The sequence below is a fragment of the Leuciscus leuciscus genome (genome assembly GCF_965113295.1).
Source record: "Leuciscus leuciscus genome assembly, chromosome: 22".
Lineage (NCBI taxonomy): Eukaryota > Metazoa > Chordata > Actinopteri > Cypriniformes > Leuciscidae > Leuciscus > Leuciscus leuciscus.
This window is the reverse complement of record NC_138746.1, coordinates 15,696,445-15,715,154: the sequence shown is the minus strand read 5'-3', so window position 1 is coordinate 15,715,154 and position 18,710 is coordinate 15,696,445. Positions and strand designations below refer to the sequence as shown.

Genomic DNA, 18,710 nt, shown 5'->3' with positions numbered 1-18,710 from the left:
TCCGCAAACAACATGATTACATTTTGCCTGTCTAGTTGTGCTGACAGAATTGATTTGCAAGGTCTTCCTGGCCAAAGGATACAGCTTGAATAATGAGGGATATTTGCATTTATTACAGCCCTTCACTGAGAAGAGTGAAGAGGAGAGATGTTTAATAATGTCAAGAGAAGAGAGTGGGGGGAAAAAAGAGTGGAGAGTGTTGAGAGTAGAGAGAGAGAGAGAAGTTGGTAAATGCATGTCAGAGATGGACAATGTGTCTGTTCCTTATTGGTTCAAGATTTGTTTTTGTTTTTGACTGATATTGTGTATTTAACTGTACATGCCCACTTCCCTTATTTTTACATTTGAATGACCCTTTGGCATCATCTAAGGCTCACTTAATACACACTAGTAATTTAATAACACTCTTTAATGTAGTCTTTAGCAGACCTCAGAATGAATATCCATTTTAATGTGCCTGAATTCACTTGTTGCAATGAAAACTTAGTTTTTAGTGTTTCATTTAGAAAAAATTATGTCGAATTTTACAGCTGGCCATTTGTCCAGTATGGGCCATGCTTTTTTAATGATATTTTAAATATAATAATAATCAACATTAATATTCAGGGACAACAAGTAACTTATTTTTTGTTTGATGGAGGGTGGTAAGGATCCTGGATACAGTAAAGGTGGGTACTGGACCAAAAAACACTGAGAACCACTGATTAATACACTTAGCCAATCAGGAAGCTGGAGGATCCCAGCATGAATAGCAATTTGTCTTTGTGGAAGCTCGTCTTCACCCCTGAGATCCACTCTCACTAACCCACATTGTCTTTTCTCCTTTTCTCCCTTAATCAGGGTTGCGCCATATTTAATTTTGGACAGGAATAAAAAGCCAGGGCCCGTATTCATAAAGATTCTAAGAATCCTCTCAGAAAACTCTTAATTTAGCTTAAAAACTTTTACGTAGGAGTCTTAGCTTAAGAGCAATTCGGGACCGATCTGAGAGCAACTCTGAGTAAGGAAAAGACAAAAACTTTCATCTTAGTAAGGAGGCGGGGTTGACCCCGTTGCTATGTATGACACAATCTTTTGACGACTGTGATTGGTTGGTTGTCCAAGGGAAAAAAAAGTGATTTTAAGTATAGGGTCTATTCTAAGCCTTCACTTTGAAATTACATGCGTAATTTTTCCTATTTGACCGTTCTCACACACACACACACACACACACACACACACACACACACACACACACACACACACACACATTATATATGTGTATATAAATCCTTTTTATTTTTATTTACCATGCTGTTAATTTCCTATAAGGTATTTGCTTGGCTTAGAATGCTAAAAATTGTTCCAATCTGTCCAATTACACTAATTGCTGGCATGTCTATTTAAGTGGTGGTTTGAATGTTGGTTTTTATGTATCAAACATGGGATTTTCCCAGTTGCCAAAATATCGTAATGTAGTGATTACTTTCATTTCTGGCGCTATGGCATATGCGCTGTATCGGAGATATTAGCGTGTCTTTAATAAGATCAGTCACAAACACGATCCCTGCACGATCTAATCTATAGCTTCTTATTAACTCACTGTTATTCATTGTCTGCAACACATTTCTTCTCCCTCTTCGTCTTTCTGCCATTTTCTCCTCTGCTAAAGAAACTCTTAAGCCTCTTAAAAGTCCTCGTCCGTGCTCCTAACAATTTTGACCTTAAGACTTCTTTTAAGGGTTAAGATGCTTTCTGAATTACTTTTTTCTTTACTAGGATTTTTTCTTTAATTTTAAGAGTAAACGCCCACATTTCTAAGAATTTTCTTAGAATTTTGTCACTAGGAGCTACTCTTTGCATTAAGATTCTTTATGAATACGGGCCCAGGGCCCGTATTCATAAAGATTCTAAGAATCCTCTCAGAAAACTCTTAATTTAGCTTAAAAACTTTTACGTAGGAGTCTTAGCTTAAGAGCGATTCGGGACCGATCTGAGAGCAACTCTGAGTAAGGAAAAGACAAAAACTTTCATCTTAGTAAGGAGGCGGGGTTGACCCCATTGCTATGCATGACACAATCTTTTGAAGACTGTGATTGGTTGGTTGTCCAAGAAGGGGAAAAAAGGTGATTTTAAGTATAGGGTCTTTTCTAAGCCTTCACGTTGAAATTACATGCGTAATTTTTCCTATTTGACCATTCTCTCACACACACACACACACACACACACACACACACACACACACACACACATTATATATATAAATCCATTTTTTTATTTAATTAATTTCCTATAAGGTATTTGATTGGCTTAGAATGATAATAATTGTTCCTCTCTTTCCAATTACACTGATTGCTGGCATGTCTATTTAAGTGGTGGTTTGAATGTTGGTTTTAATGTATCAAACATGGAATTTTCCCAGTTGCCAAATATCGTAATGTAGTGATTACTTTCATTTCTGGCGCTATGGCATTTCTGTGCTGTTTCGGAGATGTTAGCGTGTCTCTAATAAGATCTGTCACAAACATGATCCCTGCACGATCTAATCTATAGCGTCTTATTAACTCACTGTTATTCATTGTCTGCAACACATTTCTTCTCCCTCTTCGTCTTTCTGCCATTTTCTCCTATGATAAAGAAACTCTTAAGCCTCTTAAAAGTCCTCGTCCGTGCTCCTAACAATTTTGACCTTAAGACCTCTTTTAAGGGTTAAGATGCTTTTTGAATGACTTTTTTCTTTACGAGGATTTTTTCTTTAATTTTAAGAGTAAACGCCCACATTTCTAAGAATTTTCTTAGAATTTTGTCACTAGGAGCTACTCTTTGCATTAAGATTCTTTATGAATACGGGCCCAGGCTTTTAGTGATAAAAGTACACTGTGTTCAAAGGATTGTACTGTTGTTTAACAACATACTGATTATTCAGCTGAAGAATACATGTGATCTATGAGCTTTATAGAGCATATGCTAGCCTCGTTTTCATCAGTTAAATTCAATATGGTGTCTACCCTGACTAAGGTCTATTCCCTTCCTCCTTTCACACTTGTTTTGGCCGTCATTTTCGGAATGGCTTGAGGACGATTCTCTTGTTTTTGATCTCGGAAGCCTGAAGCTGTGCTGAAGTCAGAAAGGTGGCTTGACAAAAAGCTTTTTCCCCTCTCTGTGTAGAGCCGCTGGACTGACTTGGGACTCCTCAAATAATTGATGCCCTCCTGCTCTTCTTTGGCCAAGCGGCAATCAGCCCTTCCTACACAATGTACATTTATACATGCATTCTGCATTCTCCATGGAATGCTAATAAAGAATAAAAAGGAGCTAAAGATAGATCACTTGAAAATAGTAAGCGAATGCTCAGGCTTTCACAAAGCCTTCGGTCTCAACAGCATGCTGTCAATCTCTGCTATTATTCTCCAGATGAATTGAGCGGCGGTGGGTGTGTGATGAGGGAGGATGGCAGCATTATGCCTTGATTCCTGTTTCTTGTGTCTTTTAGAGTCTTTGTGTGGAAGATGTGTCTGAAAGAGCCGCACACTAGCTCTTTAAAGGATTTGGAGGCATTTCGCATATCTGAAGATGTCACTTATAGAAATTGGATTGCTTGTGTATGAATGAGGATTTGTTTTTTCCCAAACAGTCATTTTTGGAAGCAAGAACGCCTGCAGGAAGTGCAAAGAGAAGCCTGACCTTGTCTCCATATCAGTGTTGTTATTGTTAAAGTCAGCATTAAAGATTACAAGGGTGCATAGATGTAAAATAATAATAATAATAATATAGCTGCAAGCAGCGATACGGGGCCAAGCCCCTGAAGCAGCAGCAACAGCAGTGAAGAGCAGGAAGGGTAAAAACATCAGAAATTGAACATGCATGAAAAAACAGCTAGTTCAGAATGAACTCTCCCCTGACGTGAAAACCTGCCAACGTGAAATTTCTCTGGACTTGTTTCTGTTTGCAATAGCCCTACTGTGCTGTAACATGGTGTGTATAGCCATGCTGGGCAACGCTGGTAAAATGACGCTATCTTCTTGTTCACTGGTCCTCTCCCTACTATCTGCTCACATGCTGTGATAATAATAGCTTTGTAGGACTTCTTTATTTTGATAATAGGTCAAAAAAAAAATCTGATTCTGCTACATAGAACTGAATGAAGAATAATATATTGATATTAATATATTGATATTTAATATTATTTTAATATAGGCCTATTTTCTGTCCAATTTTTGTGTTACTTGAGTTAAAAGTGTGGATATTTTATTGTATTGGCTTAATTGTTTTTAATTCAGATTCATTAAATGATTGAATTGAATTTATTGAATTTAATAATACAATTATACAAAAATAATTTAAAACGAGTAATTAATAATAATAATAATAAAAAGTAATTTCCATGCATCCAGAATTTTCACTTCGGTGCATCCCTAGAATCAAGTCCAAATTAAGAATTTTTATATAAATTTGCTGCATGTTATATTTGAGTTCCTTTCTCAGATAGACACCATGTCTGGAACTGAAACAACTTTTGCACCACTTCTGGCCACAGTACCTCTTGCGGTCTGGGCATGTGCCACACAGGATTCAAACCTACGACCAGAATGGTTCGGGATTCGTGGCACGTGATTTAGCAGGTTGTGCCACTCAGCTGAATTACAAAGCTGCAGAGGAGAGGCTTCAGTGTAAGAATGAGCACACAAAAGCATGTTAACCAGATTAGCATGCTAAGCTATTTTTATGCTAATGTAACTTATGGTTAGCCTGATAGCTGAAGAGCCACATTAGAAGGAATGGCATCTGGTTAGCATGCTAACCAATTAGCATGCTAAGCTAACTAGCATAAGGCAACAACTACAGGCAATGTCAACTTTGGAGACGAATATCTCGGAAACGGTTGTGAATATCAAAAATCCGCTCAGTCATTTCTGTTTGGCTTCGTCCGGAGATCATCTGATCACATTTTGGACAAAATTTAGCAAAATTTGAAGGAGTAGCAGCAAAAAACTGTTTTGCCAAAAATATGGTGGACAGTCACATTGTTGGAAAATGACAAATGAGATGTCGTCCAAATCTACATAAGCCAAGGAACATAATGACATGATGCTTATGATGTTTGTAAATAATAAAAATATACAAAATAGTTACTTGAGTAACTCTGGAGCTCATCAGAAATAGAAACAGGCATTCATCAATACTGCAACCCTATTGGCTCTTCCTACAATGTTTATTATTTTGAGCAATCTGGTTTTGTGCATCACACATCAACACGGACAGGGTATTATGTTTTGACCCTCACGCACCTCTTTTTTTCTCTCATTCCTTTTGTGGAGCGTGCACAAAATGGAAATCAGTTTAACACTCAGAATAACACAACAATAATGAGACCAATAAGCATGCAATTGGTACACTGCAGACGTCACTGTTTGGAAAAGAACAACAAAAGTGGAGAGAGTGGGAAATGATTGTGAGACGATGAGGGAATGCATGTTGACTTTTCTTTTTCCCTGCCCCGATACCAAGTGACAGCATGTGGAAACAAGCAGCCGACAGGCAGGAGATTTCTGATTGACTGGCATTAGAGCCTGAATCAAGGCACTCCCAGTTCTTCTTAAGCCTAAGGGAAGAGGAAGATGAGAGCTTGAGAGACTGTTGGAGCCTTTGATGAGAAACCGCCAGGCTTCTGTATTCTCCATTCCTTCAGTGTGACTCCAGCCGGTGCATGTTAATCTGTCCTCAAACTTCCTCTTTTCACATCTCATCTACTGCCAGCTTTTATATCACCCCCTGAGATATACACACGCAGTCTCCTCCGCAGGACCCCCCTCCCTGCAGCTTCTGTGTGATTGCATTGCACAACTGCTAGCCAGTTTTGGTATCCCATGATGCTCCGTTAGCAAGAAATCCCTCCCCGTTATTGACATCCTGACCAGCCTGTTTCTCTGCAGCTCCCTAATCAAGCTGTCTGCGCACATAAGGGCTGTGAGGATATCAACATCAACATTTTGTGAGTGTTGTGGAAGCAAAACATCCCTGCTCGTTTGCATCATGATCATTCGCTGTTTGCATATTAAACACATGATGTTTGTCACTGTTGTTTGGAGTTTGTCAAACTGAGGTGTTTACATGTGACTTTTGATGCAGGGTTATGTCATTTGTGTACCATGAGCTAGAGATATAAAACTTCTAGCAAATACCGGTAATTATGGTAGTTATGTCTGATAACTGATATTAAAATAGCCAGTTTTAAGATTACATCCTTTTTTTTATTTTTTTTATTAAGGCTTCACTACATTATAATGTACAGTATGAAAAATGTGTATTCTTTTTGATATTTGCTGAAGATTAACTTTGAGTGTTAGATGATGGAAATGGCCATCTAAAAATTGTGCAAATGACCATGAACAATTTAATATCCAATTTTAACATATACTGATAAAGAAAAAAATCTCTACACTGAAAAAGTTGTAGGATTTACTTTGAAACAAAAATTTGTTAGTAAAATATCTACAAAGAAATGGCAAGTAACACATTTAATTAACCATGCATTTTGGAAGTAGAAAGACTGTAGGCTAATAGTGTTTTCTTGTAAAAGCTACTGCAATAATTATAAATTATTATAAAAATAGATTTGAGCATTTTAACAGTGTACTGTATATGCTGTTAAATATGGTACCATATGGCTCTACCGTGACATGATTTGACCCAAAAATCACACTTCCATATCTTGCAAATGACCCTCTTAGTATTTAGCTGCTTATTATTCTCTTAAAATTAGGATTTTTATGCATTACAGGGTTATTTTAATTCTCTAAACCTCTTCCTGCTCTTTCATTGATGCAGTGTGTACTAGACTAGGTCATGTTATTGCAGAAAGGTTTGCTTTACTTTAATCATTTTGCTTAGTACCGTCTGTTAGCTGTTTTCTTGCACTGTTTTCTCACCCCAGAATCTGCTGCACAGGATGTATAGCATGCTGACTCACAAATGAATCATTCAGCTGTTTTAAGAGGCACAACTCATCAGAAAAACCCACTGTCGTCCCTTTAAGAGTGCAGATTTTGATCCGCTCATGTTCTTTTGAGCTCCGTGGGCCCTCCCGTTCAACATATGGGCATGCCATGCATTCAGCGCTGCATGCATACAGCACAGTGGAAAACCACATCGAGTCCCTCGGAGCACATGAATGTATGTAAGCTGTATCTGCTCACACTAGTGAGCTCCAGCGTAGGCAGTCTCAGTGTTTCGTGTGCATACTTTAAGCACAGATGGTCTCTCAGTAGGACTTATGCCTAATGAAAGCTGAGCTAGTTCAGTTTGTACGCCTCTACAAAGAGAAAAGGCTCTTGAGGTGGTCGGTGTGCTGCAGGGTGGCTGCTTTGTCCAGGTTTTAAATCTGGCTTTCCGGTCACCGGTGTGCTGCACATTTTTAATATATACACACACACACACACACAGTATATATTATACATACACACGCACATACATACATATGTGTATGTTTGTATATATGTATGTGTATATACTGTGTGTGTGTATAAATTATAATAAAAATAAATATATATATATACACACACACGCATACATATATTTATTTATTTTTATTTATTTATTTATTTATTTATTTATTTTTGCAGTATGCTTTAAAATATCTGATCTTGTATTTTAAAGTCTGCTGTCTGTGAAGTAACTCACTGGCAGACGTATCATCTTGGTTGAGAGCTATTACTGCCACCGGTGGCAGAATCTGTGCTGTACATGGTCCCACTTTGGTCCCGTGTTTATCCCTGTTGTTAATCTAATCAGCGTACTTCTAGATGCCTTTGTCCACTGCATCTGATTAGAACAACAAGTTCTTGCAACGACTTCTGCAAGTCAAAGGGTAAAAGGAGGTCTAATGTGCCTGAAGAAAGCTGTCCATTAACATGGGAAAAATGCTTTTTGCCAGATGGTTTAGTTAGGTCATCTACTAGCAGGTACTAATGGGGCCATGCTAACCAGCATCTCTTGATCCCTTGTCTGTCCTACTCATGAAACCTTTAGAAACCATCATATTTCACTATCCCAAGGTCATAGAAAACATTACCGACGTGTGCATGAATGGTTGGTTCTCACAAAGAACCTTGCTAGGACTGCTCGAGGAACCGCAGCAATGGAGGATTAACTTATTTCATGCTCCAGTCCTGCACAATGGAAATGTACGCATGTTACCAGCTCTACCTTAAAGCCAGAGAGCTTGAAAACATAGCCAATCTGCTCACACATCTCAGGAAAAGGTGAGGCTGTCGCTTGTGACCACATGCAAATTGTTAGGATATTTAAAGAACACATGCATATTTTAGGATTCAGGGACAGTAAAGAGTCAAGTGTATTAATTTTTCTCTTCACCAGATGTGGTAAGCTAGCCTTAATTGGTCTTGCTTTTTTTCACATATACAGTGTGTGCATGTATGCATGTTCTTGCTTTTCCAGGGCAGCTCATTTTCTTAAAGGCATTCTCGAGTCAGAACGTCCTTGGGTGTCTAAGCAGGGTGTTAAATGTTATGGCAGAGTGGCATCAGGCTTTATTCTCAGCCATATTTGTCAGTGGAAAATACAGCTGAAATATTAAATAACCCTAACCCAACCCTAACTCTTTGTGGTCCATATATATTTATATACAGCCATTTTTAGCAGGTACTCGCCATAAAATAATATCCATTTTCTATGGAATCACAGGAAGCCTTTACCTATTGAAATGTTAAATTAGTGCCATAGTGGTCTTTAATACTTATGGTGTTTTTGTTAATGTATGAAGCAGAAGGTGGAATCATGCTGCTTTTATGTGGGAATAGTACCTGTACTTAATGGCACTATGACTGAAGTCGAGACCAGCTGAGTATCGATCACGACAAAGTGAGGCAGTGGATATATTACTAGAAGGCTGACTGGAAAAACATATAGGTCAGAGTGCTAATGCAGGCTCAGATTTCTCCATCTTCTATCTGTAACCACTTGCTAACACAGTTAACTGATCCCAGAGCAGCACCGCAGGGACACTGTTCTTCACAATATCTGTTGGACCAGTGGAGGTCATGAACGCAATACAACCGGAAAATCTCAATGGCTGATGGGATTGTTGTTTGTAATGAAATTGACAGAGAACTTCATAAATGCTCTCAAACCTTTCTAAAGGAATATTCTTGTCCTTGAAGAATTCTTCTAAATGCTTACTTTTAATTTCAAGGTCTGAAATCGCAACGGAGAATTGTGAAAATCTGGCATCAAATGAGTTGGCATGAGTAGTTTTTCGGATTTTTTGGTGCAAACAGTTTTTCTGTTCATGTTTGGTAACGTCATATTTGGTGTGAACGTGCCCTAACTCTTCGTTTATTTTTCCCCCCTTTATGTTGTTGATTGTGTGTCTTTGTGTTCCCCAGATGGCCTCTTGTCTCATCCGCTCTTTCCTGCTGACTGATCCTCAGACTCTGAGCTGCAGTGGGACCTTGGCAGGGTGGCACTGCCAGACTCTGATCTGGCACATACCCAGTTTGCACCCACTGCTGCGAACAGCCGTCTTCACTAAATCCAACCTAACACATTTGTGATTTTGGGGCACTTCTGTTCTTTTGTTTCTTCTTTTCTTTTTTTGTGCTCAGGTTTTTCTGGTTTCCCAGGCAGAAGGGTGCTGTGGGGAAAAGTGGATTAGCCCAGCCCACAGCACCACCAGAGTGCTAATTATCTGTGTGGGGCTGCTAATCAGACAAAGCCCACTCTGTTGCACATAAAATCTCTCTCTCTCTCTCTCTCTCTCTCTCTCTCTCTCTCTCTCTCTCTCTGTGGGGTATGAGTGAATTGTGTTTGGGGGTGGATAGAGCTGGAATATGCATGGTGCTCTGTGAATGTCACAGTGAAATACAGGCTGCACTGTGTGTTTGTACGGTGCGTGTGTGTTTCTGTGCTAATGTGGGGGAGTGAGAGATCAAATATTCATGGTTTTTGGTGCCACGCTGATTGTTGATGGATGAGAAGTTGTCTTAGTTGTTTTCGTTTAATACACGATACGTCACTATTCAATACATTGCAATGCAATACAGTGATGTAATTGGACCGCTATCAAAAGTGCGGCAAACACAAGATTTGGAGAGTAGATTGATGAAAAACGTACTTCACGGCCATTTAAAAAAAAGAACGATATTTTGATCTTTTTTTTTGTCCGTTCAATAGATTTGTATGTTCTATCTATCATTCTATCATCTTATCTATCATTCTATCTATCGTTCTATCATCTTGCTATCTTCCATTCTATCGTTCTGACGTTCTATCGTTTGTTTTATCTAACGTTCTGTCTTTCATTCTATTTATCTTAATGTTCGGTCGTTTGTTCTACATATCTAACATTTTGTTGTTCGCTCAACCCATCTAACGTTTTTTCGTTTTTTTCTACCTATCTAACGCTCTGTTGTTCGTTCTAACATTCTTTCGATCCTTCTAACATTCTTTCGTTCATTCTAACATTGTCGTTTGCTCTACCTAATGTTCTGTCGTTTATTCTACCTATCTATCGTTCTGTTGTTCTATCTATCATTCTGTTGTTTGCTCTACCTATCTAATGTTCTGTTGTTTGCTCTACCTATCTAATGTTCTGTCGTTTATTCTACCTATCTATCGTTCTGTTGTTCTATCTATCATTCTGTTGTTTGCTCTACCTATCTAATGTTCTGTTGTTTGCTCTACCTATCTAATGTTCTGTCGTTTTCTCTACCTATCTAACGTTCTGTCGTTCATTCTACCTATATATCATTCTGTTGTTCTATCTATCGTTCTGTCGTTTGCTCTACCTATATAACACGTTTGTTCTAACGTTCTGTTGATCGTTCTACCCATCTAATGTTCTGTCGTTAATTCTACCTATCGTTCTGTTCTATCTACAGTATCTATCATTCTGTCGTTTGCTCTACCTATCTAACGTTCTTTCATTCTTTCGACCTATCTATCGTTGTGTTGTTCTATCTATCTATCTATCGTTCTGTTGATTGCTCTACCTATCTAACGTGCTGCCGTTAGTTCTAATGTTTTGTCATTCGTTCTACGTATTTAACGTTCTGTCGTTCGTTCAACCTATCTGTTGTTATATCTATCTATTATTCTGTCGTTCCTTCAACCTATCTGTTGTTATATCTATCTATTATTCTGTCGTTTGCTCTACCTATTTAATGTTCTGTCGTTTGCTCTACCTATCTAACGTTCTGTCGTTTGTTCTATCTATCGTTCTGTTGATCCTTCTATCTATATATTGTTCTAGCAATGGTTCTAGCTATATATATACAGTAGCAATATATAGTTCTATTTATCATTCTTTTGTTCTGTACATCTATCATTTGTTCTATTATTCTGTTGCTAATTCTGTCAATACGATATTATAGTGACACAGCCCTTGTGTTAATATGTGTTGTGTGGATATATATAGAAGAGGAAGAATTGCAATCTTTTTAGCATACTTTTGAGATGCACATTCATGTAAGCATCCCATCACAATAAACTAAAGACGTGTGCATGTGAGAACAAAAAAATGTTTTGTCTCTCCCGCTCATCCATTCAGCATAGAGAATATATCTGCTCCTCTGTCTGAATTCTGGAGTGTTGGTCTCCTGTCCTCCCCCTCCTCATCTATTTTTAATTCTAATAGCATTTCCTGTGTCCCTCTGCGGACCCCCCGATGGATCCCTTCAAATGTCACTCGTATTACAAATAGAGAAAAGGGCTTATGTCATCTCTTTTTCATAAATTGGCCTAAAAAAAAGCTCACTCCTGCCAAGTATGTATGTTCTTGCTTGTTGCTGAGGTCTTGAGACTAGCTGTCAAGAGTTTGTGTGATTTCTTTGTTCCTCGTCTCTTCTCTCATGCATATCAAATCATGAACCCATTATAGAATGTAGCAAGCATTTGTTAGCATCAGCCTTAACAGGTTAATCATCCGAGAGGTTTACGTATCAGATCTGCGAGGCGGTGTTTGGCTTATCGTGCCGCAGTGCTGTTCACCTGTGTTCAGCTCTGCTCAGTTCTTATCAGATGTGGCGACTGGCGCAGCAGCAGCTGGAGGTGTTCCTCCCACATACCTAAGCGCAGAGTTGTGTATCGTCGGCCCATCTAAATGGGAAGAGAGCGTCCGTATGTGTCCCTGCCAACCTCCACCCCATCCTCCCAACCCTGCCTTTTTGTCTCTGATTACTGTGGATCATATCCGTGCCCGCTGCTCCGGGACACTGATGGATAGACAGCAGGAGAGCAGAGACTGTCTCTGAATAGCGCTCTTATCGTTTAGTTTTATTTATGAGCTCATGTCAGGCACGTACTTCAGCAGTGAACTTCAAAGAATGGCCTGTTCGATATCTGCCATCTGAGTAAGCATGTTTGCCACTTAATGATACTAGAGTGGGGTGATTTTTGTGGGGAAAATCGATTGATACACATCTATTTGTTTTCGCTCGATTTGAATTCAAATGATGTGGCACATTCTCCCCTCTGTTTTTTCACTCCCTCTCTCTGCGTTTCTCTTTCACTCTCTATGGAGGGTGAAATGTTATAATTAGCTTTAGTGCTTAAAAGACCCTGTGAAATCGTTTGGCAGATCAGTTTATTTCCTTTGTTAACTTATTTGTTTTAATAGAGAGTCTCTTGTGCTCACCAAGGCTGCAATTATTTGATCAAAATACATTAAAAACAGAAACATTATGAAATATTATTAGTTCTATTATATACATAATCTATTTTAATTGATTTTAAAATGTAATTTATTCTTTTGGTGGCAAAGCTGAATTTTCAGCATCATTACTCCAGTCTTCAGTGTCACATAATCCTTAAGAAATCATTCTAATGTGAAGATTTGGTGCTCAAGAAACTTTTCTTATTATACTGTTGAAAACTGTTGCGCTGCTTAATATTTTTGTTGAAAGTTTTTTTTTTTTATGATCAAAAGAATAGCAATTATTTGAAATAGAAATGATTTGTAACATTATAAATGTCTTTACTATCAGTTTAATGCATTTTTTCTGAGTAAAAGTATTAATTTCTTTCAAAAATTAAAAAAAAGTCTGTACCCAAACTTTTAAAAGGAAGTGCATTTGCAACAAAATTGTGTATATTTGTATAAAAAAAAAATTGTAATGTTAAATTTATCACAAGCATATAAATACCCTTGCAGCCGAAAGACAAAGACACTAGGATTCATGAAGTCCATCTGGCATGGCTAATATATACAGTATCATGGTGTGTTGCTAGCTAGCGCACCTCAGTCCTGCTTAAATAGTGTGATGCCCTCCTGGTTCTTAATCAGGAATGGAATGGAACCTGTGCCAAATCTCAGCAAGGCTCGCCCAGGTCTCACACATCACTGAACATGACCTTGGGCCACTGTTGAGTTTCTGCAGCCATGTGCCACCAGAGTCAGTCAGTTACTTGTCAGCATGCTGACTTTCCTGAACATATGAACTATGATTTGGGCCTAGAATTTTCCTTCAGTTTCATATTGACAGACTTGCTTTTTGGAGGGTAACCATGGCATCAGCCGTACCATCTGCAGCTTTGTGGCTGCTAGTCTAGCGCCGCACGACTGTAATTGAGTAAAAGGATGCAGGTGCTTTGACTGAACACAAACTGCCTCTTACTGATTGTCTCCTCCATCTTTTGCTATTTGTATGCGCTGTAACTTTGCGTAAACGGTGAATTGTGTCTCCTCTTCCTGAGCTATTCATTCATCACAGCTGCAGTCTAATTAATGTCATTTCTCTGCTTGAAGATGATGAAGCCTTTTTTTCATCTTTGTGTGTGTGTATTTGTGTCTTCTCTCCTCTGAGTTTATACAGGATGGATATTTTTAACCAACTTTGATTTGATTATTTGCCATCTTTTGACTCTCTCTTTTGGTTCCTTAAAAACCATTGTTCAGTGCATTTTTGCAGGCAAAATGCTGGCATTTCAATAGGAATCCACATGATTGAGAATTTCACGTTAGAGCGAAAGATTTCTACAGGAAGCTGCTTGGTTTGAAAGTGACTTCTGTGTGAGCTGTGTTTTATACATTGCTGCACAATTTAGAATTAACCTTTTTGACTACAAATTTTTGCTAATGTGACTGCACCTTTTCTGGTACTGTGGCAGCAACATAGTCCAGTTTTGATTCCAGTCTGAGCTACTTAATAAGCAGGCCTTAAATGGCCCATGCTTAACATGAACATGAATATGATAATTTTTTGGTACTTTTCCTCTTAGTGGTATTTCTTGTGTGGGTGTTTGGAGCTGTATCCGGTTGATTTGGCACAGGTTTTCCACCATTTAGACTGGAAAGTCTGTAGAGATACCTCATTTGGCTCATGATTTTAAGGCCCACATATATATCCATGCGTGTGTGTGATTGCTATTGAGTTTGTCGATTTATCAGGAATTTATGTTTTGAGAGTGCATTAGCAGGTGTTGAGAATCTTTGTGGCTTTAAGTCAACCGTCTCCTGTGCTCTGCAGGTCAGTTCCAGTAAGGCAGCTGGGAGCATTCAAGCCAGCTCTGCCGGAGGGGCTGTGGCAGGTGCTACGGCCACCGGAAGTTCTGCTCCAGCACAGGGAGATCTGGACCTGTTCAGCGAAACCAGCGGAAGCAGCAAAGCAGAGGAATCGGCCAAGAAACCTCTCTCCAAGGACTCCATTCTCTCCCTGTATGGCTCCAGCACCGTCCCACAACAGCCTGCACAAGGTACATCCATCCCCCCAGAGTCCCACTTTCTTATTCCTCAGAGAATGAGCGATCTGAGCGAGAAAATGCTGATCTATAAATGGCGCTTTGCGTCCAGAGTCCATTTCTAATGGTGCAGTGGGAAGTGTGTGTGTTTGAGAGAAAGAGAAAGCAAGCAAGGTTCTTGAGAAGCCCTGCTTTAATGGGAGTATCAATAATTCAAGCACTGCGTGTCTCAGCACTCTGATACTGCTGAACGAGGTTTAAAGCTGCCTGCTTCTCCTGCCCCGCTCTTCAAAGAGGACATTTCCCAAAACCTCAGATGCTCAAAATGAAGTCTCCACCATCAGGACGCTTTATGTGTCCCCTTTCATCCTGCACACCTCTCCTGTCTCAAAGATCCATTTCCTCTGTGCTTGGGGCAAGAAACTGCACACATTATCCCAGATATTGATTGCTCTCCTCTGCCTGTGATACTTTGTGTGTCCATGTCCTCTGGTCTGCTTCTGTTTTTGTCTCTTTGAACATATTGAACATGGCGTTGTGTGTAAATCTTATTTGTGAACCTTTGTGCAATTCTGCTCCCACAGCGACTGCGATGTTCATGGGCCCGTCTCAGATGCAGTTCCCTGCGCAGCCACAGGGGAACTTCCAGGCTTTCCCCGGGATGGGAGGAGCCATGCCGCCCACTACCATGATGGGGGCTGTCATGGGCCAGGGTGGCGCGATGATGGGCCAGAATACGGGCATGATGGTTGGCATGACAATGCCTAATGGTTTCATGGGCAACGCACAGCCTGGGGTGATGGGCTTGGCTCCAGGCATGATGGGACCTCAGGGCATGGTGGCCCCTCAAAACATGTATGCCATGCAGCCAGGTCAGCAAGGACAATGGAATATGGCACAGGTATGTAATGGTGCTGTAAGCAATTTAAAAAAAAAAAAAAATGTCCCTACAGTCACCGAAATTAGTGTCTTATGAAATCGCACCTGTCTCTGTGACAGCTCTGGAAAAAAAAAAAAGGGGTTCAGGGAGTGGCGTGCACTTTAGAAAATATGTATCGTGGTAACATAAGTAACATAACTGTTTTCAACATTGATTATAAGAAATGTTTCTTGGGCAGCAAGTCAGCATATAAAAATTATTTCTGAAGGATCATGTGACTGAAAAAAACGTTAAAATGGAAAACAGTTGTTTTAGATTGTAATAGTATTCACAATAGTACTGTATAATTGATCAAATAAATGCAGCCGTGGTGAGCAAGTATAATTAGGAAGGCCCACTCAGGAAGATATTTACATGTAAAACATTCAAAACTTCTTTTATATTGTTTTATAAAGATGGTAAGTAGATACCATATACCATAGATAGGTAATTATTAGAATATTCTGTGCTGTAATGTTAAATGAAGTCCTTATGAAACTAGTTGTACTTATGAGTTTGAATTGGTAGATCTGTCGAGTGGTAATCTTGTTGAAAGCAGATAACAGCTAGTTAGCTCCATTGGAAAAAGGAAAGAGCCTATCAATTTTGCCTGTCAAAATATTCAAAAAGCTGGCAAACAAATGATAAATGCAATCATATCATGAGATAAACAGAACCAAAAAAAAATGTTGTAGGTGAAATAAGGGGACCTTAGAAATGTCATAATTAAATACTGTTAAGTCACTTACCGGAGGTCAAGAGCTTCAGGTGAGGTTCATAATGTTCTTCTGGGGGTATATTTTTAACCAACCCTCTCAGAATCTGCCATGAGTCATTGATATGACGCAATGGCTGCAGTGGATCAGTATCTGCTTTTTATAGAGAGAACATCTATATCTGAAGCTATTACCATTCATCACATTCGATTCCCACAATGCATCTCCCGGGATCACACAAAGCTTTCCTTTTTTTCAGATCGGATCTTTCACATTTTCAAAGCCATTTTAGGTGAAAAGCGAGTTGTCACATTCAGTCTCTCTCGGTCACTCTCACCATATAATCAGAGATTCATAATAAGGGTTTTTAAAATCCTCATCTAATCTGCTGTCACCTCTCATCTGCATGTGGCTCATTAAAGACGAGGGCTCAGTGACTCCGACCTCTCATCTTCTATCATCTCCCTGCCTCCCGTGGCCTATGACCCTCTGTGTATGAGGCTGTGAACGAGGGAGTCCGAGATTTCAGCCTCCGGGAGGTTAATTACACATCATAAATCAATATAGTGTGCCTTACACTCACACGGCCTTAATTAAAATCCCTCCCCACAATGCAAGCGTGTGCAGGGCGAGTTATAGGCCTTCAGCAGCACATTTGTATTTTGAGAGATCGGCTGAGAAAATAAATGCTTGTGCTTAATGGTTTTTTGGAGTGAGGGTAATTTTGCCGCACGGTTCCTGGGAGGAGTGGGGGTTTTTTTTCTGAGATGGATCTGACTTGAAATGTTTTTCTTTGTAACCCAGCACACAGGGAGGAGAAGAATCATTAGCGTTTGATATTCACTCCCTTTAATACGGCTCTTGGAGTATTTACAAACACACACTCTAACGGCACACTTATTTCTCTGTGCGTATGCGGTATTGTGTTGCGGAGGAAGCAGGTGTAATTATGAGATTGGACAAATTTGTCCTGCTAAATGAAGTCTAGGTTCACAGTGGGTCCTCCTGAGTATTTTGGAAAGGTTTTTTTAAAACATTTTTCCCTCTGACTATCTCACTCTAGTCATACACTTCATGGCCTAAAGCGGTTTAGTCACCTTGTGAGACATCAGAGCACTCCAGGAGTTCACGGTGATGGATAACCTCCCTCTCCGCCTCGGGAAGGGCTTTAGTGCTTCGGAATTAAACATGAATAGGAGGCCGATGAAATATATGCATTGTAGTCTGTATTTCAAGATTGTATGGGAAAAGGCAAATGCTACTGTTTCTGTATATTTAAAGTGGCTTTTTGTACCATATCAATATGTATTCCCTTCAATCTACTATACCTTTCAAACATTTAGGTTCTTTGAGATTTTTGAATGTCATTATAAAGTCTCTTATGTTCATCAAGGCCACATTTATTTGATATTAAATAGTAAAATTGTGAAAATTATTTTTATATATTTTAAAGTGGTTTTTTTTTTCCTGTGATGGCAATGCAAAATTTTCAGCATCACTACTCCAGTCTTCAGTGTCACATGATCCTTCAGAAATCATTCTAATATGCTGACTTGGTGACCAATAAACGTTTCTTATAGTTGAAAACATGCCAAAGAACAGCATTTATTGGAAATAGAAATGTTTCGTAACAATGTGAATGTTTTTACTGACTCTCTTGATCAATTTAATGCATCCCTCCTGAATTTCTTTTTTTCATTTCTTAAAAAGAAATATTTGGAACGTTTGTGTAGTCTAAAAACATATACTCTAATTATTATATCTTTTTTCATTACTATTTTATGCAATATTTATGCAAGCTGTGTAGTTCTTATAATAATAATAATAATAATAATTCGTTACATTTATATAGCGCTTTTTCTGAGACCTCAAAGCGCTTTACATGGAAGGGGGGGAATCTCCTCAACCACCACCAATGTGCAGCATCCACATTCTTAAGTCTTTTATATGCAAATGAGCTCTGTTTTGATTGGCTCATTTCACTGTTTCGCTGCACAGATCGGGCTGAGCTGAATAGTGTCTAAGCAGTTAGGTAAACATTAACGTAACATTGTATGTAAGCACCAACCATCCAGTCAATTAATAAGGTTGACTATTTTAAGTGTTATATTTTTTGAAAGCTGTGTCAGCGTCTTCGAGAGGTTTTTAGCGTGCTAACAGTGGTTTAGTGTGCTGTTAGACTGTCAGCATGGTAAAATCACATCTCTCATCTCCCTCTAAAACACCGGCACTACAGCCATCAAAGCGTCGTCTCTGTCACAAACCTACCGCATTCAACGACATATTTCAAGACAATTACTGTCGGACTTGTTGCACTGATCATGTGTTCCTGTTATCATCCACAGTTCTCTGTGAAGAGATTAGTTTTGAGTAATAAAAGATTGTATTTTATTTTAGCCTTT

At 39.1% G+C, this 18,710-nt stretch overlaps 1 protein-coding gene across 2 annotated transcripts in view; it reads left to right on the top strand.

Annotated features, from left to right (window-relative positions):
• The window catches only part of smap1 (small ArfGAP 1), a 103,904-nt gene that overhangs the window by 82,740 nt on the left and 2,454 nt on the right, over positions 1-18,710 (top strand). For both annotated transcript variants that reach the window (XM_082154840.1, XM_082154841.1), the window contains 2 exons: positions 14,463-14,688; positions 15,258-15,574. In XM_082154840.1, the coding sequence (XP_082010966.1) occupies positions 14,463-14,688; positions 15,258-15,574 (543 nt within the window). The remainder of the gene's footprint in view (positions 1-14,462; positions 14,689-15,257; positions 15,575-18,710) is intronic.